Raw genomic sequence first — 22,737 nt, 5'->3', positions numbered from 1 at the left:
ACCAGTATTTCAGATCATAAAACTGGCAGATGTTCAAAACAATCAAGAATATGCTTAAAGCCAAACTTCGTATTGCGTTATTCAAAGAACTAGTCAAACTGATATTTTAAGCTACAGGAAAAGTTAGGTCATCCTAAATTTCATTCAAAGAGGTTGTAACAGTGATCAGTAATTTAGGGGACTTGAGTCTGTGCTGATTCCCGTCAGGTAGTGTTTCACAGTGTGAAAATAAGGTGGAGGTACACTGCTTAGCAGGATTTCTGACATGCTTGAAAAATAAATTGGTGCATATGCTCTGAATGCAGTATCCTTCTACATATGGATGTGTTGAATACATAGAAAAGGAGGTGAAGGGGCCATAGCATATGTAAAAAAAATATTTACAGTTACTATTCTGATCTAGATCTCTAAAGAAAAAAGCATGAGAAAGTTTGCCATATTTTTTAATGGCAGCAAGTCTTGGCAATTAGCAAACCACAAGCTCCAAAATGCACGTAATGATACTATAAGGTGTCCATTGTATAGTACCATCTGTTAGAATAAAAGAAATAATAAAAAAAAAAGAAAAAGAAAACGAAAAAAAAGTGATCAAAAATTACCTGTGGAACTGCTCACATATTACTGCAATTCACTATCCATGCTGCTCATGAGAGATTTTAACAATACAGATCTGCACTGAATAAGGCAAACAGCCTGACAATGATGAAAGTGGCTCCTGTTGCTTGCAAGAAAATTCTGTGATCCACAAAATTAAAACTCCAGCCCCAGAAGAATCTGCCTTGGAAGCAATACTTTATTTATGGATACTCCAGAAGTAAGGAATGGAGATAATCATAATTGATAGCTTAAATTCACCACAGAGGCAAGAAATTGGTTCAGAGAGTGGAAGAACAGAAGGAGATGCAGCTGCATCAAGGAAATGCTGAGGCCTTGAGAAATGTGGGAAGTAATATTGAATTAATACAGTTTAGATTTTGCATTCAGAGGATGGGGAAAGGTGCTCTCTTCCCATTCCCTGTTTACTAAACATCTGCAGGCAAATTCTGTGGAGACCAGATATCCTGAGAAGTATCTCTTAAAAGGGTGATAAGCTTATTCCAGAACAGCTGAGTATGTTTTGAGGCTGTCAGTGGTCTCACACTCCACTTTGATTTTGTCTCATCCCCTGCTTTCCAGCAATGAGAAGCAGCTGGTTTAAATATCATTTACACCTGAATTGCTAAAGATAGCTGTATCAAGGAAGGAAGGAAGGAAGGAAGGAAGAAAGGAAGGAAGGAAGGAAGGAAGGAAGAAACAAAGAAGGAAGAAAGAAAGAAGGAAAGGAAGAAAGAGGAAGGGAAGAAAGAGGAAGGAAAGAAAGAGGAAGGAAAGAAAGAAGGAAAAAGGAAAGAAGGAAAAAGGAAAGAAAGAAGGAGAAAGGAAAGAAAGAAGGAAAAAGGAAAGAAAGAAGGAAAAAAGAAAGAAAGAGAGAAGGGAAGGAAGAAGGAAAGGAAGGAAGGAAAGAAAGAAGGAAAGGAAGAAGGAAAGGAAGAGAGAAAGGAAGGAAGGAAGAAGGAATGGAAGAAAGAAAGGAAGAAGGAAAGGAAGAGAGAAAGGAAGGAAGGAAGAAAGAAAGGAAGAATGAAAGTAAGAGAGAAAGAAGGAAAGAAAGAAAGAAGAAAAGCAAGCAAGCAAGTAAGCAAGCCTCTCCCTCTTATTTCAGCTCCTGGGACTAATAAGAAGGATTTTGGGTGAGTATCCCACAAGACTTTCAGGTCCTGAGTGAAACAAAACAGTTGTCTCACACCTGAAAAGTGCCACATATGAGATGAAATGGAAGGTAACTATTTAGAAGATTAGCTAAGAGGAATTAAATGGTGGAAGTAAAGGGTAGAATTTAAAAAACGAGTGAAAACTTAGCAGGAGCACTAGGAAAAACAGTCTGACATAAACTACTTGAAGCTATTGAGTAATATGACAAGTCATTATTACAAAGCATTGGTATTTGGGCTATACTAAACTAGATAAACTATTAGAAAATGTAGCTTGCACGATGCATTTTTACCTTTTTTATTCTAGATGTAGTATATTTTACATATTCTATGATGTGACTTAACAATCTTTGAGCTTTGTGAGGTAAGTCTGAGACAGCAGTCAGTAATTTACATAATTAGCCTAACAGTATTTAATTATATGATTACTGTAAATATGTGTAAAACTTGAATGGCATAATTATAATATGTAATAAGTACTTGTAATTACATAATTAAGTATGATGACATATCCAAATTTCTAATGGGAAAAAGTAGGATATTTACAAGCCCTGACATAGAAAATGGTATAGCGCACAATTATAGTAGTGGCATAAACCCACAAGTCTCCCTTTTTAATGCTAGCTGTGCTAAAACTAGCCCAAGAGTAGATGAATTAACTAAAAGTTTGGAAGCTGTGCCATAATGTTAGCGCAAATGTGTTGACTTTCCGGAACATGGGCAGCTCAGTGATTACAATCCATACAAACAGGTGTTTGCACGTGGTAGACAACGGAGTGCTGGGTCACAGTTGCCAGCATTTCTCTACAGAAGTATCCCCAGAAAGACCATTTCATTGTTTATATTGTATATACATATACATTTGTGCTAGTATAATTCTTCCAAAGTATGACTCAGAAAGACAGACTGTAGGTAGCTGTGTTTTGAATTACAAAGTTAGTATTTTGAATTGGTATTTTGAATTACAGAATATTTTCTCTCAAAAATACAAATATGCGGACACACATTTTGTAATTCAATAGCAGAATTCTTTCACAGTTTCAATAAAGTTGAAATTTCTACTTTTTGTACATATACACTTTCTGTTGTATTCTCTCAAAAACAGAAATATATGTGTGTCTATATATATATATGCTCACACAAAAAACCCCCAAATTCAGTATAATATATAAGACATGAAACTTCACGCACGAAATAATTTTTACACATACATCTATAAAAAAATTAGAAATATAAAATAACAGTTGATGGTTCAGAAAATGCAATGATCACTTCAAGTAATAGCTCCGACTTCCTCATTTCTAACATAAGAGGAGATTGGGTTTATGTGATCTATTATCTGAGCAATGTTTACGATGCAGCCAAAATATAGAAGGGGTAAACTCTGAAGAGATGGATGAGATTCCTGGTAGAATTCTAAATGGCAATTTAGTTGCACCTAGTAAGGAAATGCATGAAGTGCTTCAACAGCAAATTTTGAAGAAAACTTTAATAGATGTTCATTTTTTTTACAAATTCTTTCAGGTAGCCATAGAGACCCCTGAACTACTCAAACCAAATCCTAATCTTCTGTTTCTCTCTAGGACTATGTACACATTATGTTGAGGGCCTCAAATCTTTTTTTTTTTTTCTGTGGTATGCAAATCTGGGAATTCATTGAAGCTACTCAAAAAAAGTTCACATCTTGCCATTTGTGGTTATTTCTCCATCCTCTTTTTGTCTCCCTTCTTCCCCATACATCCACAAAGTGAATACAGGAAAAGGAATCATATTTTTCAGTTTTGTTGTGGTTTAATTTGTTTAGTATTCAACTTCTAACACTTTTTTCTTCTTTACAGTATTTCAAACTCAAGAGCCTCTAATATCTGTTATTAACTTTTAAGGTATATAACATTTCATTCCACAGCAGTTTATTCTATGTCTGTTATTTCTGGTCTTCGAGATTACCTATTCTATCACACATGAAGAACTTTGTAGTAACAACTCTAGGAATCAGACCCTTATGGTGCATTGAGAGTCAATGTTACTGTAAAATCATATGAGATTTGTCCCAGGACAGATCCTGGAACTCCATAAATGATTTCTACAAAAATGAATGGTCCAAATTTCAGAGGCTACAGACATGTCAGAAAAAAATAACTTATATTTTGGCCCTGTTCTTACATTTGTTGATATCTGCTAATAATTACTGTTGAAGCCAGGATATTTGGTGAAACCCTTGTTGGAATTTTTGTACTTTGCACTATTTAATCCTTCTTCTTTGACTTTAGATAATGATTTTTCATTTTGCAAATGTTTCCACAATATCAGATGCTTTACTTGAATGCAAGACAGATTAGGTCTCTGAATTTCCCTCCATTTTGAAAAAAACAAGATGGCTATTTTGAATATTCTGGATTTGTAATGTAGAGAAATATTTCCATATTTCCATAGTATATTAAAGTTTTTTTTCTGTAAAAATAAAATATTATATTTTATTTTATTACATAGAATTTACAAACATGCTGTACTTACTCTGTTGACAGTTTCTTCCCATAAATTCACCTGGGCATTCACAGGAATAGTTAGCAACAAGATCTGTACAGATTCCACCATTCTTGCAGGGTTCAGATTCACATTCATTCACATCTGCACGAGGTACATGGGATAATGTCAGCATTAACAGAGAAAAGGTAAAAACGGTAAGCACATGTTTAAAAGAACTAAAAAAGGAAGCTTTATTATGTCCCATTATACAATATAATTTAGTGTTTTGCTCAGGGATTTCCACTGTAACTTCCAAGAGGACATCAGGGCAAAAGTCAGAGTTTGGCCTTAAAAAGACAAACTGAAGTAGTTCTAATGGAGCAATCAGTAGTGACCCCTGCAACTTCAAGAAGCGTAGCTACTTCTTTATCAACAGATGCTAGTTAAGAATGTCTCTCAGTTCATCTTAATAGATTAAACATGTAATTGACAAAGGTGTTTAACCACCTAAACAATTTCCTTTCTGTGCCTGAGTTAGTGGGCAAATTGAAATTAATAACTCCATCTAGAAGCTTGCAAATTTCATTAAGTTCAAAAGACAGAAAAGGTGGATAATTTCACTTGAGTTTCTCTCTTCAAGCACATTTTGTGAAACACTGTGAGAATAACACTGTCCTGGTGTTTTTCAATGAAGTAAACTTGAAGTGTAATATAAGATTCTTTCAAATGTGATATGGTATTTTTCAGTCACCATAAATAAGCAGGATGAAGGATAATGCCGTATCAATCCATTTATTCTGCATGGAGTAGAAACGGGTTGTAAGGATTTTATACATCATTGCCTCAAAGGGCTGCACCGTTGCTGTTAAATATTTGCAATATGGTAGATGATATGGTAAATACAGTAGATAATATAGTAAATAATAGGGTAAATCACTGGTGAGCGAAATGCCCTATGAATTGAAGTCATAATCCTTGTTGTTGTGTTGTTGTGTTGCTTCTGTCCTTGGAATGTAAATCAAGTTTGTGCTGCACATATAAAAACTAAAGAAGATGTTAAAAAAATGTCTAAATCTTATGCTGTACAGCATGTGCAGAAGAAGCAGAATTCAGTTTTGTCAACAAAGTTGCTTCATTTTTGGTAGTTTGACCATGTAACTTTTTTACTTTTAATTTGATTTTTTTTCATTTACTAATCATGTATGTTCAAAACCTCAATGTTTTAATATACTCAATGGGATAAGCTTCCCATTTCTGTGAACAGAAAAGCAGAAACAGACCTTCAGCTAAATATGAAGGTTAGTTCTAATTGTTTGAACTGGAAAAATATCAGATTTTTATACCAAAATTGATGATGACAACTTATCTCTGAGCTTCTTTTTAGTCTCTTAATGTTTTACTATTTCTTGCTTATAAAGATATCACATAATAGCCTAATAAAAAATTAGAGTTAGCTGAATTTCTGTCAATTAAAAAGGAATAAGAGGAGTAAGAGCTTAGAGTGTAAGAAATAAAATCTGCCAAGGGAAATGACTGAAGAACAGATCTACTAAGTTCTACATTAAATTCTTCATATGTATTTATAAAATTTTACAAGATTCTTCAGCTTCCTATTTGCCTTTTTAAGCAAAGCCCATTAACCTTACATTTTTATCAGCTTATTAATAATTTTAATACAGGCTAATATATTTGTGGGGAAAAAAATATCAAGGTCACGGGGAACTAAAAAACATTACGTGAACATATGAACTATCTCTTCCTTGGTGACATACAGGTGGTAATTTAACCTCTTAAAAGCTTTTCTGTGTAAAGGTAATATCTTCTTAAGTTGTTTTTTTCTTTCCCTAACTTGCCATTCCTTTTGAAATATGTAGGAGAAAATACACAGCTTTCTACAATATTTCATACTGTCTGTGCGGTGATGGAGAAAATAAAATGAACTTGAAGTACCAGTACTCTCAAAGTAATCCCCATATTTCATCCCCATGGAGCAACTAGCAATGATCAGTGGAGAAATATGGAAGTTTTTAATTACTATCTTTGTTATTTGGCTCCAACAATGATTTTTTTCCCAGTAACTTCAGAAACTTCAGCCCAATCAGGTCAAACAAATATGTCACATTTGATGAATGAGGAAAGATTGGTCTTGTATCTTGTCTGATACATTTAGTTGAAAAGAAAATTAACTGAACTTTAGAGAACATAAAGGACATTCTTTAACATGTGATAAATAGTAAATTCTACAGAATTTACTGTAATTTGCTGTTATTATTTCATTGGATTTTTTTTGGATTGGATTGAATGTGCAGATGTAGAATATTTAATTACAGGTTGTTCCTGCAAACTGTGGTTAGATTTTGTTCAAATTCCTGGATGTCCAATTATGATACCAGACTTTATACCAGCTGGTGTGTTTCCTTCTTCTGAAACACCTACAACTCCCTTTTAAACTTTGTTATATTGTTTTTAGAAGAAGGAAATTTGAATAGAAATTTTAGAATGTCAGAGTTTCTGGAGTAGTTGCTTCCAAAGACAGTGAAGGCTCAAACAGATTCTAACTCTGATCACATAACATACCTACATAAGAAAGATGTTCTTTTAATGTAAATTAAGTAATACACAGTAAAATCACTGTAGGTCTCATGATTTTTCAGGCAAGGTTTAGTTTTATGTCAGGGTAGATTCAGATCAGATTTTGAAGTGTTGTTCAGGTAAAAATCTTATACATTGTGGTAACTAAAACACAGAGAGCTGTGTATTGCCAGAGAAATCAGAGTTCTTCACAGAGGTAGCTAGGTAACAGAGAAACACAAAGTGAAATGGACTCATTAAGAGGTAAAGTCTTGATTTCTAAATGGGGTCCAGGTTAGGTAAAAAGAACCCAAAACTCAAACAATTAGAAAAAAAAATAAAAAAAAAATTAAAAAGGAGGTAAAAGAAAACTCAAAAGAACTCCAAACTATAAAACCCCCACCCCCATGCCAAGCCCCCAAGATTTCTCTACTGAAGGTGGATTCAGAGATTGGTAGTGATCCAGGAAAAAGGAAACACTGACCATTTTCTGAAAATAGATTGTTCCTCAAATAACAGCTTGAAGGGCTAAGATAATTGATTAGGAGGTAAAGTCTATGCTGAAGTTTCTTTTTATGCTGAAGAGGATTAAGTTTACATTTCCTATCTTCTAAGATCAATCCATAACTACAAAGCCATTAAGGACACTTCTATCTGAGGCACAGATGTGGTGCACCCTGAAACACAAATATACTATCAGAAACTTGGAAAGTAAAAGAGAACTTGGCTATATCACAAAGTGATTTGGAGAATCATCAAGAGGTAGATTTCTGTCCTTTTGTCTTCCTTTGATGGATTCTATATGTATATATATTTATATATCCTCTAAGTATTTAATAAAACATGAATAAAACCTACTATTGTACTTGCAAACATAATATAATTAAAAATATTTAACACTAATTTTGGACTTTACCTATTAAATACAATCATATGTGTTTTCCTGAAAAATTATCCCACATGGAATGAGCATATAAATGTTATAATAAAACTTTTAACTTTTACTTACAGTCATTTAGGTTCTTCAGCAAGCTACTTGGTATAAACCTGACTTTTTATAATGAAGAGACCAATAAGCTCAATTTAGCTGTGTGGGTTTTTTTGCCAACACATCCTGTGTTTTAGCTGCAAATACACAACAGTGCCTTGTTCCTGTCCCCTGCTTGCTTGTCCTTTACCCAGCCCAAATTCCTGGTTCCTGCCATCTGGATGCTTGTTTCTGATCCAGGACTGCCTCTTGCAGTACAGATTTCCTGATGTTCCCTCCTGCTGACAAGCACGTTCTTTCCTTATTCTTTGATTTTGGTACTCTTTTTGGCTTCTGCATCACAAATGGTCTGCTTCTCTCAGCTCTTATGTTTTAAGTCAGTCCTCTATAGGATAGAATGGTTGGCCCATCATACATACTGCTTTTAACTTCGGGAGTCCTTACTGGATGTCAGTGTGGCCATTAAAAAAAGCACTGATTAAACATAATCCACCTATGCTTTACTAACATTGCAAATATTTTTTTCCCCAAAATAAAGTCAATTTAGTATACAGAATACAGATACCTCTGTATCTTAATTGGCTTCTGTGGGGACCCACAACCGTACACTGGATAAAGATCAAGTCACAATCTGAGAAACTGACACTCACTCCCATCCCCCAAATTTTAATATTCTTAAAGAAAACCAGAAAACTTCCCTATCTGGTTCTACTTCAAAATAAATTTGTTGATAACTACACAATATGTTCAAATATCTTTGGAAACTGGTGTGGCATAAGGTGGAGAAACAGGTAGTATGCAATAATTATCTTTTAGTTGGAGTTTAGTCCTGACTACTCTCATAGATGCTTGATGGCTCTCAATTGATTTTTAAAAAGCATTCTAGGTGTTTTTTCTTTATTGTATATTGATCCTCAATGATTTAAGTTATTTACATGAATAAGTCCTATCTCAGTAAGGTCACACAAAATGTTGCTTGCAGAACTTTGTAGTATCCTGTTATTGTTTATACTTGAGCTTTCAGATAGTCAAATTTTCCATTATTAATTTCCTAGTAAATACCATGAAAGTCAGCTTACATACTCTTTTTTTATTATTTGTACCAATTTTAATATTTTTATGAAACATTAAATGATAAAGCTCCATTAAGAAATATAAACTATTTCAGTTCTATTCTGACTTGAGAGAAACAATAAAATTTATATATGACTATCTTAAGAGCGAGTTTCCTGACCACAGTAGGCTCTGAAAAAAACTGTGCCAAAAAACCTGCAGGAAACTTGAAGTATAATGTCATACTGAAGGGATTCAATGTTCAGATACCCTTATTATCTGATCTTCAAAAAGAGAACAGTTTTACACTTGAGACAAAAAAGTAGAAACCTCTTGCTCCCCACCCTTAGAGGCTAAACATTGCAATACCCCTACTCTCATAATTCTATATATAGTTTTCCTCTACCTCCGAGCATTTGGTACAAGATCCTGTGGTAAATATCCTCCAGAGTACTCCATCATGGGGTTATCTACTAGAATTCTTCCTGAAACATTCGGTGGACGAGGGATGGGCTATAGATGTAATTTATCTGGACTTCCGTGAAGCCTTTGACATGGTGCCCCACAACATCCTTTTCTAAATTGAAAGAATGGATTCCATGTAGGTGGATGAGGAATTGGTTAGCTGGTCACATCCAGAGGGTTGTGGTCAATGGTTCAGAGTCCCAATGGACATCAGTGACTAACAGTGTCCTTTGGGGGCCTGTACTAGGACCAGTGTTATTTAATATCTGTGTTAATGACACAGAAAAAGGGATCAAAGGTACCCTCAACAGGTTTGCAGGTGACCCCAACCTGAGGATGCAGTGACACACATGAAGGACAGGGCCATCCAGAGGGACCTGGACAAGCTCCAGAAGTGGCCCCTGGAATCTCATGAGGTTTAACAAGGCTGAGGGCTGGTCCTGCACCTGGGTCAGGGCAACCTCCGGGATCAATCCAGGCTGGGGATGAGCAGATGGAGCAGCCCTGGGGAGGACTTGGGGGTGCTGGTGGGGGAGAGGCTGGACATGGCCCAGCACAGAAACTTCCCATGCCCTGGGCTGATCCCACAGTGGGGGCAGCAGGGCAGGGGGGGATTCTGCCCCTCTGCCCCCTTAGGTGAGAGGTGGCAGGTGGGAATGCTGGGGGCCCAGCACAGCCAGGACATGGAGCTGCTGGAGCGAGTCCAGAGGAGGCACCAAGATGATCAGAGGGATGGAGCAGCTCTGCTGTGAGGAAAGGCTGGGAGAGTTGGGACTGTTCAGCCTGGAGAAGAGAAGGCTCCAGGGTGACCTGACTGTGGCCTTCCAGGTTCTGAAGGAGCTACAAGGAAGATAGAGAGAGACTATTTAGAAGGGCCTAGAGTGAGAGGACAAGGGGGAATGGCTTCACATTGACAGAGGGTAGAGTTAGATGGGATACTGGGAAGAAATTCTTGTCTGTGAGGGTGATGAGGCCCCGGCACAGGTTGTCCAGAGAAACTGTGGCTGCCCCATCCCTGGAAGGCCATGTTGGACCAGTCTTGGAGCAACCTGGTCTAAGGGAAGGTATCCCAGCCCATGGTAGGGGGTAGAATGGCATGAGCTTTAAGGTCTCTTCCAACCCAAACTATTCTGTGATTCTATTAGGAAGAGAGTAAGTCAGATAAGAGAGTTCTTAAAACTGTGTTCTGAACTCAAAAGAAACATTCTGATTAAATGAACATTGCAAATAAAAATTCCTGGAGATAGTTCAGATTTTTTTCCTTGATGGTGCATGAGTGTTTGAGACACCTTTGTAATCAGCAATATATATTAACACCTAAATACGTAACTTTGAACAAAATTCAATTGCTCCTATCTAGAAGTTCCTTCAGAAACTGCCTCTTAAACATTCTTACATCAATTTTTTCAAAGCAATTTTATCTGTCTTAGGCTTCTAGAAACTAATTTACACATTTTTAAGTATGCCTATGAAACTAGCCTTCTTAAAAAAATTTAAAAAAAGTATTGCTACCTTCTAACAATTCATTGTTGTTTCCCATCCTAGTGTTTCTGAAATATAGTTGGGTCAACTTGTTTCAAGAGAAACTGGAAGATATAGCTATAATTCTGTTTAATTTGATTCATAAAAAATCAGAGGTTCCGAGAAACTGTAAAGGAAAGAGTATTTTGAAGTTTTTTTTAATTGACACTTTCTGAAATTTAGTGTGGCAAGTAAAAACTTTAATTTTGACAAACCAGCATTTTTTATTATGACTTCTTTCTCCACTAGCTAATTTATCATCTTTTCCACCTATAATTTACATTTCTGTTCAATGTTAATCTGGTACAGTTTCAGTGATTGAGTTGTGGCATCTATCTATAAAATCACAGTTTAAAACAGATTTATTACCTATAACATTTTCTTACCTTTCTTTGTGTTCTGCAGTGGCACTTTCCCTACACAACCCTCATTTAAAGAAAAATTCAAAACTAAATTTAAAGTTTTGAAGTGAGAACATTTCTATACAGTAGTAACTATAACCACAGTTTTCAGAATGCTAAGATTAACTGATTTAAAAAAAAATCTAGAATAAATCATGATTAAGTATTTTGCAGAATAATTTCCCACTTTAAAATAAGGCCAGTAAAAAAGGTAATAACATCATTAGCCTCTGTAAGAGGAAAGTACAGGGGCAACTTTTACACTGTAAAGTTTATATATCAATCCAATACATGTATTTAATCCTTTATGTGCTATGCACACTTTTTAATGTGGTTTTCCATCAAGAGAGCATTATTAGCCTAAAAAATTATTTTCAATTGTTTTATCTAGAAATTAATAGAAAATTAGTAAAAGAATTATGAGATCAATTTCATAGCAGTCTAATGGAAGCTTCTAGAGAGAGTATAAAAGTGCTTCTTTACTTCAGAGGATTTTAAATAGGCTAGGGCCTTTACAAGAATCTTTGCAACAGTATCTTGTGGCATTCATAGTGATATTTGTGACTTTATTTTCATACCTTTGTTTTTGTATTTTTAGATATTTTCTATCCCTATTTCAGTTTTGAAAACTCATAAAATAGATGATACAGAGAAGTTCCACTCTGCATAGGTGTCTACAGTCTGCCTTGCAAAATATTTATGTTTTTGTTATAGCTGCTGAAAAGTTATTACAATTTTCTCTGTGGAGTCACACTTCCAACACTGGACTATGTCAGTATTTCCTGATCTTCTATTTACCTGTTAAAAAGCATATTTAATGGCTTTTCATCTGATGTAATTTAAATCTAATAGAATTTTGGCATAACATAGCCAAGCCCTTTCTTATTAGTTTTAGAAGAGTTGGTACTTTAGAAGTTTTAATATAAATTGAATCAGTTTTTCATTTTTAATTACTTTTAATGAATACTGATATGAAAACCTTCATTCCATTGAGTAGCTTACCATTTAATTTTACACTGTAGAAGTATGTCTTCAGGAAAACTATTCCTAACATTTCCTATTAACCTTATTAAAGTAATTGTCTATTTACATAACAAGCATTTGACAAATCATTTAAACTCTAGTTGAAAAAAAAATCTTACTAGAAGATGAATCAACTTGTGAATCATTTTTCATTACAAACAATGCTCCAAAAACCTCAGCTTCACAAGTAAACTTCAATTATCCAGTATTAGACTGTAATCTCTAGTGGTTGATTTGTTAAAATAGTGTAGGTGGGCACATGGCAAGAAGTCCAATTATTTTCTAAGCAAGTCTGAACCTAAATCAGTAAATTATCATTATTTTCCTTCACATATCCCCAAATCACTGTATTCTTTCAAAATGCAGTTGCTTATGCATTTCTAAATAGAGTGAGTGTAGGGTTACATTATTTTCATGTGAGTAAAGTCATGGCATATGTTTTTAAAAATGTTTTTAAACCAACAAGTCCTGGAGGATATGATGTTGGATGGTCTAAAATGCTGACAACAGATGGTTATATTTGTTTACATGTCTGTATTTGGCATACACAGGGTGAAGTATATTTAATTATGGCCCATCTATATAAATCCCATTTAAACTATCATAAAAAGTTGTCTGTGGGACTCCAGTGCAGTTACATTGCATAAATGCACATACATGTACTACATAAAGGTAACTCATACTCTGTGCTAGTAACTTTCAAATTCACACTCATAGTTGCTTATAAATATATTCATATTTTACAGTTAATGAATCTTGTTAATTTGATCACAGGAACAACTAGCATTGTAAACAGGAGAATAGATTAATAAATGAATGGATGACCTAATACAAGATTAACTGAACATCTGTTATTCACTATAGAAATCACTATGCTAATTATAACCATACATATATCCTCAGTCCAAATATTCATACATTTGTTTATAGTATATGCAGAAGAACAAGAGAAAAGGTCTGGCAAACTACAAGTTGGTCAATGTCATCTGACAGCTCTATTATCTCGGGGCACATGCACTCTGGTAGTTCTTCATGTCTGACAGAGAGTTATATACCCTGCACTACAAACTTGTCTTAGAACTAGAGTTTGTATTTATGGCAGCTGATCCAGACAATGCCACCTTTGCCTGATGATCACATCAAATAAGACCTATCCAAACAGCTCTGTGCATTTTCCACAACTATGTTTAGCAGCTAAGGATTTACCTTCCAGTCTACAGTCATAATCTGTACCACAACCTAGAGCTGTGGGTGCTACAATTCCTGTAAAAATCTCCATTTTTGCTGAGAAATGGGAGGAGGTTTTTTCTCTGTTAGAGCACTGAAACCAGAACTAAGCATTGTAAACTCCTAATTTTAGATTTGGGCAAAGGCTTTTTTCACCTTTCACTCTTTTCCTAATTTTGGTGTATGCCTTTGCAGTATTATTCTGAAGCTCCCTTAAATATGAAGTATCACTGACAAAACAAAGAGAAAAGATGAGAAGAGAGCAGATTAATTTCTCTCTAACAATGAAAACTGCTGCTATGGAAAAAAAATATTGCTTTTAAGTAAACTCTAAAAACTGGATGAGAGTAATGACTTTAAACATAAAAAGCTCTTCTAGGTACATGAAAGGATAACATAGAATACATTTTCAGAGCCAGATGCCACCTTACTGCCTTGTGTAGAAGGTAAAATGAAACCTGACAAAATTACAAAAGCTGTCTATTATTTGCAGGTAAATAGCACTTTAAATACTCTTTTATAGTGAAATGCATACACATATGGACCAGGGAATATCAATTCACTGTTAATGCTTTGCTGTAAGGGGGCAATTCCTGAATGGAATTCCTGAACCTAATCTGTTAGAAATGTAGAGGTGGCAGTTCTACTTTTCACAGAATCATAGAATCACAGAATGGTTTGAGGATGATAAAGATCATCTCATTTCACCCTCTGCCATGGGCAGGGACACCTTCCACTATCCCAGGTTGCTCCAAGACCCATCCAACCTGGCCTTAGACACTTCCAGGGATGGGGCAGCCACAATTATGGCATTTATGTCCCTCTGCGTTTCCTGTCTCCTCACTTCTCTAGCACCTAGCACTGGCCACATGCAGTGACCTGATCCCACTGAAAATCTCCTATTGCAGTTAGTTTGTCCCAGACAATCCTGGTGAGATGACTCCAGCTGAAGTCTGATGGGGATAAGTTCTCAGTGAAGACGAGCATCATCATTTTTGGCAGTATCAGTCAGTCACTGTCCAGGGGATTAACCAAATTTCAAGCCAAAATCATGACTGACAGAAAACCAAGTGCCTCTCATGATGTCAGATGTTGAGCATATTATAAGAAAAGGAATATAAAAAAATATAAAAAATATTAATTGAGAAAAAGATTGGCACAGACGGGCTACGTCTTCATTTGTGGACACTGTGGTCTTCTAGCATTATAGTTGCAGATCTAGAATTATAGTTGCAGAGTGAAACCATCAGAGGTGAGGGCACAGTGCCTGTACATCCCTGCACATATCTCAGGGATGTTTTCTAGAATGGCTGGGTGGACAAAATGCCCATTTGCCCACTGGAATGTTTTACATCAATTTCTAGAGTGTCAAGTCCTCGGAATTTTAGATTGCCAGACTGGTTTTTTTTAGATTATTTTAATCCAAAGGGATCTGGTTCTTGTGCTCTCAGACTGCTGTCACACAAAGCAAAGCACTGTAAGTGGAGATGATCAAGAGATTTTTTTTTTTTTTAAATACACTCCTGATTCAAACTAAAACACTCATCCAGATGACCTACCTTGTATATTATTTAATACATCAGAATAAATGCAATCCAGGAGAATATCCTGGGTATTCATACACAAATGTGACAGCACTGTGAGTTTTCTTGAGATATTCTATGAATACAAAGGGAATTCATTTGTAATGCAGACTAGTGTATATTAGGGTATTATCTTATTATACTGAGCTTCAGGTCCAAGCATTGTTTTTTCAGGTTTTGCACACACAGGTCGTGAGTCTGATGCAATATCCTTCTCCACTTCTGTATAACACTTGATCACAAAAAGTGTATCCACGTGAAAAAATACCGCTTATAACTTCAAAGGAGTAGCTACACTACTGAATGTACCTCTGGATCTTCCTTCTAAAAAGTTCTTTGGATTTTTAAAACTTCTCACTTGGTCTGTGGTATAAAAACAACCCCTGATGACTCAATTTGTTTTCATTTTTCAGAAAAATTGCCATGTGAATTGTTCAAGTTCCAAACAATAAGTCAGTCATAGAATTTTTAGCTAGTTCAATGAAGAGTGGAGATATCAATATTCTATACAGTATCAGGGTACTGCACAGCCTTAAGCCAGCATGAATTCCTAACACAAATATAATATTTTAATTCCACGTCTTTGACTCACCTACACATAGAGATGGTTGAGCACAGTAGTTCTTACACTAACAAGAAAAATATCTGAATTACAAATCTCTTTTTTTTCCCCTAACAGCTGCTTCCTACACAGATGGATCAGACTATGCCACTGTGTGACAAAATTCTAAATGAGAAGTGTTTTCTCATTAAACAGTGAGATTTCATTTCAAGATTTCATTTATCTTCATTATCTTTTTCACAGGAATGTCTGTAAAAAACCTGTTGGCACAACAGCGGCTGAAAGCAGTTCTCCCTTTAAAGTTGTGGGGTGGCTGTGTTATCCTAAAGCAGCACAGTGGCTGCAACTGTCTTATAAGTTTCTGTGTCTACCTAAATGGGAAAAAATTGGGAAGAAGGAAAACAGATTCTTTGTCCAGCCACAGTTTTCATGTGTTCTTCCTCTAACCATCCATATCTCTAGTATGATTTATCAATTGCTTGGGACTCAGTGTACCTTCAGCAAGTCATTACAATATTTATCTTATAAAAGGAAGAATGCATGATGTAGACATTACAACAGGATAACCATTATTGAATTTAAACTGGACTCTTTTTATTCAATATTCAATATAAGCTTGCATGTGCAAAGTATCTTCATCTGCTACCTTTTTAATGCAGAACATGAACAAATTTAATTTCCATCAAAATCAAACAGCAATTCCTGTATTTTTGGAACATTAATTTCTTTCCACCACAAAAAAAATACTAATCCTTAAGGAATATAATAATTAATTAATGGGACAAAGATTTACCTGCCTACAAAAAAAGTTTATAATGACTATTGACAACCTAAGTGACTTATTAACCATACAAACATACATCTTCTTAAAAACATGATTCAGTAATAGTTCAGTCAGTGTGTCATAAGAAATGCAGCCCTCTGCTCAATATCCCCATAAAAAGCAAAAGCAATCTGGAAGGTCTATTTCCTCCCACTATGACACCTTATGAAAGAAAGTTAGCCATCACCAAAGGCTGCTTAATAAAAGCCTCAGCTATATATCCAGTTCTGGTAAAAATAGGGGAAAAAAAGAAGTATAATAAAGCAACTTGCAAAAAATGCCGCATGAAGAATATAGAAAGGACTGTAAGGATCTTATAGCAAATAAATGGTACTGCTTTATTTTCAGCACAATACACAGCAAAATACACTACAGAACAAAAAAGGTTTTGAGAATGACACCAAGAAACCATTTAAAAGTATGAGAAAAACTATCATGTGAAACAGAAAAGGGAACAATTTTAATTAGTCGCATAGAAGTAAGAGAGTACATGACAAATGTCTGCAAGATAATAAGTGGTGTACAGAAGGCATTCAAAATCTGCTTTTCTTCTCATAACAGACAATGACTGAAATGTTTAAAGATGCTGAAAGACAGCAGGTTTGAAATTGAAAAGGGATATTTTTCAATCTGCTGCAAAATTAGACTGTGAAACTCAATGCAATGCATTAGAAAATTTTTAAGATTAGTAATTCATCAAGAAAAAAAAGCTACTTGAAGTGTGTATGAATAAAAAGACTAAACAGTGCTATACAGTCAAATGCTAAGAAAAGTGAAAGAAAATTGACACTGATATTATACTTCCAACTTGTGACTTTAAGCCAGTCTCTGGTTCTTACTGAATGAAATAAAATCTTCAAGTAGGGGACAAGTTATGCCCCTTCTTTTCATGACCCCTTCTGAGACGTATCCAGTATTGTTCTATTACCTAAGGTTTAATCTTTTTCCTCTCTAGGCCTTACGTAACCACAGCTCAATCACTTACTGCTCTAAACAAGATATTTATTTGGACTGCAAGGAAAACAAACACCCTTTTCCAATAGGTCCAAAATTGTTGTCAATGTTGCTCAATCTCACCACACATTTGTCGTAGGAAGATTCATGAACAAAACTTTCTCCATTTTCAACTGACAAACTCATATAATTTTTTTACCTCATTAGAGCCTTTGTTTTTTCCAGGCAGTTCCACAGAGAAATTTTTTTTTCTTCTGAGAATGGGGCAAACATTTACTGTACTCCTGCACTGTTACAAAACTTCCATTTTAGTCCCTTTACACAACTTCTATTTTAGGAACATTTTACTGACTTTTCTTCCAGTAGCCTTTGGTGGCTATTTACTTGTTTTATTCCTTATTGATGGTCTTCCCTAGGTGTCTTTCAAATTACCCACTTCCTCTCATGTTAAAATTAAGCAAAATTCTAGAAGGTTCCCAAAAGATCAATGGTACATCCTTCCTCCTTCATTTCTTATCTGAGCTCCTGGTCAAACATAGGAGTAGTTTTCAGACTTCATCTCTACAACGCTTACAGGAAAAGCTTCCTAGGACATACTTATATATGTAACTTTCTACTATATGATACAGTTTATTACCACTCCATCAAATACCTTATTGATAATATAATTTGTTAAAACTATGAATAGAGCTAATTTCTATGAAAACTACCCTCACTCTCCCCAGAATAAAAAGGAACACTTGGGTTAAATTTACAATGCCTTAAACAGACAATTCTTTCCAATGGAGAAACCATAGCAAGTGTTTATCAACAGAGGCATGGGATGAACACCTGGTGTGGTGCAACTGCATGGAGCCCAGCACATTAAATTTGCCCACTTGGCTCTTGTGATGGCTGGCTTGGAACAACCTGTATCTGTGTGAGATAACAATCGGTTTTAGCCTTCAAAATAAGACAGCTGCATGAACACCATCTGTGGGGAATTGTTTCTGGAGTGCTGTACCATCACACTGCAGTGAGGAATGGTTTGGCAGGAGCATTCAGCCACTGTAACACACAAATTCCATGTCACGGGACTTTCTGCACCTTCTCCACATATATTTCTTCCTGAAAAGTCACTATAGTCACTGTAATTCTGCACCAGGGAGGAGTAAGCCTAGGTCTACAGACAGGTTGGCAATGAGGTGCTGGAAAGCAATGCCAGGACCCCAGAGAACAACTGGAACTGTGTCAGGGAAGGTTCAGGTTGGATATCAGGAAAAGGTTCTTCCCCCAGAGGGTGATGGGACACTAAACAGGCCCCACAGGGCAGTGATCATGGCCCCAAAGCTGCCAGAGTTCAAGAAGTGTTTGGACAATGCTCTCAGGGGCAGGGTGGGATTGTTGAAGTGTCTGATGTGGGGCCAGGACTTGGACTTGATAATTCTTTGAGTCCCTTCCAATTCAGGAGATTCCATGATCCTATGGTTTGACTTTGCTGGTAGAGCTGAAGCTGTAGATGATGCATCATGTCAACTGGTTGAAATATTATGGCCACTGGCCTTTCCAGTTGCAGCTGCACAGTTAAAAGCAACTGTCCTATGAACAGTTGGGATGATGCCTCAACACACAATCAAAATGTGAGTGGGTGCTCTGCCACATGGCCCCCACCTGTGCAGTTTCCCAACACATTTGTGTAGCCAATGTGAATATCACAGGCCATCTATGATGTGGTGGTAGGAAGCAGAGAACTCAGTACAAACTCTGGGATCGGTTTGCTTACTTTATTAAATGTGTTTGATTAATAATCTTTATTCTTGGAGTGCAAGACATTTAGTTATGTCTGACAGAGTTAATGATCCTCAGAATATAAAACCACATGCAAATCAAACTGCCAAATCTGAACTCTTTATTATTTCAAACTTGAGTTTTCCTAGTAGGATCTCTGTCATCTCAACCAGTTGAGTGGCAGCCAGCAATATATACTATGACTAATGTTTCAATTTCCTCCTTTTTCCAGCTGGCAATCTCTATCTGATAATCACAAGAATGCATATTGTATGTATCTTTCAGTGTTCTGGATTTATTTTTTATTTCCTCTGGAAAAAAATGTCCATATCAGTCTTCAGGGTATTACCATGGACTTTGTCTTGTTCTAGGCTGTTTTAATGTAGAATCACAGGATGTTTTGGGTTTGAGTTGTAAGACACTTTAAAGATTCTCTAGTTCCAACCTCCTGCCTAGATTTCAAACCTGCCCAGGATTTTACCTGAGGTAGACTTTCCTCTCAAAATCCTGGTTACTTGATAAGCCTTGAAATGGGAAGCTGTTGGGTTTTTTTGCCACTGGGTAATCATAATCTTTTCATACAACTATTGCCAATTAATATCAGTTTTGCATTAAATCAAGAATATGCAATCAGTGAAAATTGCTAATGATGTCTTTTACAATTTACATATTAATTATTTACATGGGTAGGAGGCCAACGAATCTCAGAAATATTGACGGGATGTTTGTTGAAGTGAATAATAAAATAATAGCTTTGGAATATGTCTCGACTGCAAAATCAATCACCTATCTTAATTGATTTCACAACATAATATTAAATATGAAGAAATCCAAGATAAAAAGCCTTGTTCGAGAGAATGATAATGTGATTTTTGGAATTCTTGACATGTAGAAGAGACGTGCCTTGCAATGAAGTAATTTTAATTTATCTTTTTATGATAAATTCGACAGACTCCTTACTTGATTTACAGTGAGTTCAGAATTGAATTACCAAACTTCATGAAGCTGAGGGATTTGTATCAAAAGAACTCTGTAAATTGAGCTAAAGTGATATAACATAAAAGAGTCATATTAAGTCCACCACCGAAAATTCCATACTTCTCCCTGATTGTGAGACCTCCTTGGCTGCTTCTCACAGCTCACATCCTTAGGGAGCCTCTGAATACCCATATAGTGCATCTGATTTATTACCAGATCTTAAATCAGATTATCTGAAAAGGGCTGATTTTCATTGTCCCTCTAAGAGTAATTGTTCACATTAAACTTGTCTTCTCTCAAAGTTCTTTAGCTGCCTCCATGGGTTCTGGTCTCCCCTCAGTGAACTTGGATCAGCTGTATGAGAGCTTTACTTTGTTCTGAAGTTGATATAAATACACTTTGCTGATTACCAGGATCATTTGCTAACTGTTACATATCTCGATATTTTTGAAAGGATACTGGTGACCCAGGAAACAACTATGATGAAATCACTCCATAATATTTTCACCAGAGTAACTCAGTGGAACTGCCTACATTACCTACGTAATTAACTGAGAGAGTAACCAAAGTAAATGAAATTGAATGTCTTTGGGGACACTTTCCATTGGGTATTTAAGGGACATAACGAGCATTAAGTAGTTAGTTGAGCTGGACTGCATTGGTCCCTGACACTCCAAATTATAGACAATTATCTAAATGGAGCAATTAATTCAGATAGGCTGGATTCAGTACTTACTCACCCTGATCTGAATGAGTGAACTAATCTTTTACATGGAAATGGAAATGGATTCTTGAGTTTTATTTGAGTTTTTATCTTCTGAGTAATAGTTGGCTTCCAAATGCATCAATAATTTGAGATTTTAAGACCTACGCTGCTCTTGGTTAAAGAACCAACTCATGCACAAAATAAATCCCCAAAAATTTGGCTTGTGAGTCTGTCCTTAGACAAGCACTTGTTTTAAATGAGTTTTGCATATGGAAAAGCCCCCAGGTTCTATTCAACTGACGGGTTGTGTTTATAGGTTAGCACGTGACCTGATCAGTCACTTGCAGATGAACTCTCTTACTAACTGGTTTTGATCACTGGTGGGGTAGTGTGAGAAGCAGACTCTGTGTAAGCACTACTCAGTAGTAACTAAAACATCCCTGAACTAGCAATGCTGTTTCCAGCACAAATTCAAAACCCAACCCCACACCAGCTACTGTGAAGGAACTTAAGTCTACTCCAGCCAAATCCAGCACACTCAAGGTTTCTTTTTCTGAATGGTTTCTTGTCAGTTCTGTAACTACACACTGTAAGTCTAGGATTCTCACCTGAAAACAAGAAATACCCTTCAAATAAGTGGTAAGGATTAGAAAGACATCCAGAAACTCTATTGTAGACAGGATTAAATATACATTCAATTTAAGCCTGGTGCTTCTATCTTTCAATTTAAGTGTTGTGAGTTAAAACATTTCTTAATAAATTATAAAGACATAAGTAAAGAAAGATCTAGAAGATCTATTTATTCAGAAATTTCTTTTTAATATTTCTTTCCTATTTTTGTCTAGCATTAATCAAAGCAAACCCACAAACAATACCGAGATAAGAGATCTTTACTATTTCAAATATGCTTTTCCACTAAATCCATGTAAAATGTGTTTATTCTGTTGTTGCCATGCTCTAAAGTATGCATAGCAAATTATGCATTGTTGTGTCCAGCAGGTAGGCAGGTTATTTTCTGAAGGCAGCAGTAGTATTTAGTGGTATTAGCTGACTCATAATACAAAGGGCAAAGTCTGATATACCTCAGAAAACCAGATTCCATGTTAATCCTTAACAGACAATAAAAAAGTTCCTATCTATAAACACAATAAAATTTGCCATGTGGAACTTACTGTGCTGGCAGTGAATCCCATTAAATCCCTCTGGACATTTACAAACATATCCTATGAACGTGTCGCCTCGGTATGCTTCACTAATTTCACATATCCCACCATTATGACATGGATTAGGAATGCAGGGTCCTGAGAGAGGGAGATAAAAAAAAAGAGAAGAATGTATACACACATAGTAACAACCATAATAATTTCAGTCATTTATAAACATTCATTAAAGAAACAAAATGCCTTATGGATAGCTTTATATTCCACTAACCCAATTAAAACACATCCTTCACTTACTTCAGATAACTTGCCAGCACAGATTTTTATGAACAAGAAAAAATATGAAGCATGTCACTACTCATTAATCACAGCATTATTTTTTAATGGAAGAGAAGACAGGAGACAGAGAAGCTAAATCTTGCTCTCCTATTAAAGATAACAGGCATTCTAACTTTTACACCACTGAGAAAATAGGTATTAATCAAACATGCTTATCACGTACAGAGTGATATGTACAATGTCCTTGAATGATCACTACATGTCAAGTTACTAGTCTGAGGATATTTTTGCTATGGCTTTGGGTGACTTTCTGAATATGTGATGATCTGGGCCAGCAGTTTGCAGCTACTAAACCAACTACGCCTTTTCCACTGAGTGCTTTCGTAGCACATCCACATCAAGATGATTTCAAAAAGCTCTACTGACTAAATGTTGTTTTTCCCCAACAAATCACATGCT

At 35.8% G+C, this 22,737-nt stretch overlaps 1 protein-coding gene across 3 annotated transcripts in view; it reads right to left on the bottom strand.

The window, feature by feature from the left end:
• The window catches only part of EDIL3 (EGF like repeats and discoidin domains 3), a 240,073-nt gene that overhangs the window by 96,298 nt on the left and 121,038 nt on the right, over positions 1 to 22,737 (bottom strand). For all 3 annotated transcript variants that reach the window (XM_027709380.1, XM_027709382.1, XM_027709381.1), the window contains 2 exons: positions 22,012 to 22,140; positions 4,266 to 4,379 (listed from right to left, as the gene is read on the bottom strand). In XM_027709380.1, the coding sequence (XP_027565181.1) occupies positions 4,266 to 4,379; positions 22,012 to 22,140 (243 nt within the window). The remainder of the gene's footprint in view (positions 1 to 4,265; positions 4,380 to 22,011; positions 22,141 to 22,737) is intronic.

This window comes from Neopelma chrysocephalum, unplaced genomic scaffold, assembly GCF_003984885.1.
Source record: "Neopelma chrysocephalum unplaced genomic scaffold, ASM398488v2 Primary Assembly neopelma1_96773, whole genome shotgun sequence".
Lineage (NCBI taxonomy): Eukaryota > Metazoa > Chordata > Aves > Passeriformes > Pipridae > Neopelma > Neopelma chrysocephalum.
This window is presented reverse-complemented; position numbering and strand designations above follow the sequence as displayed.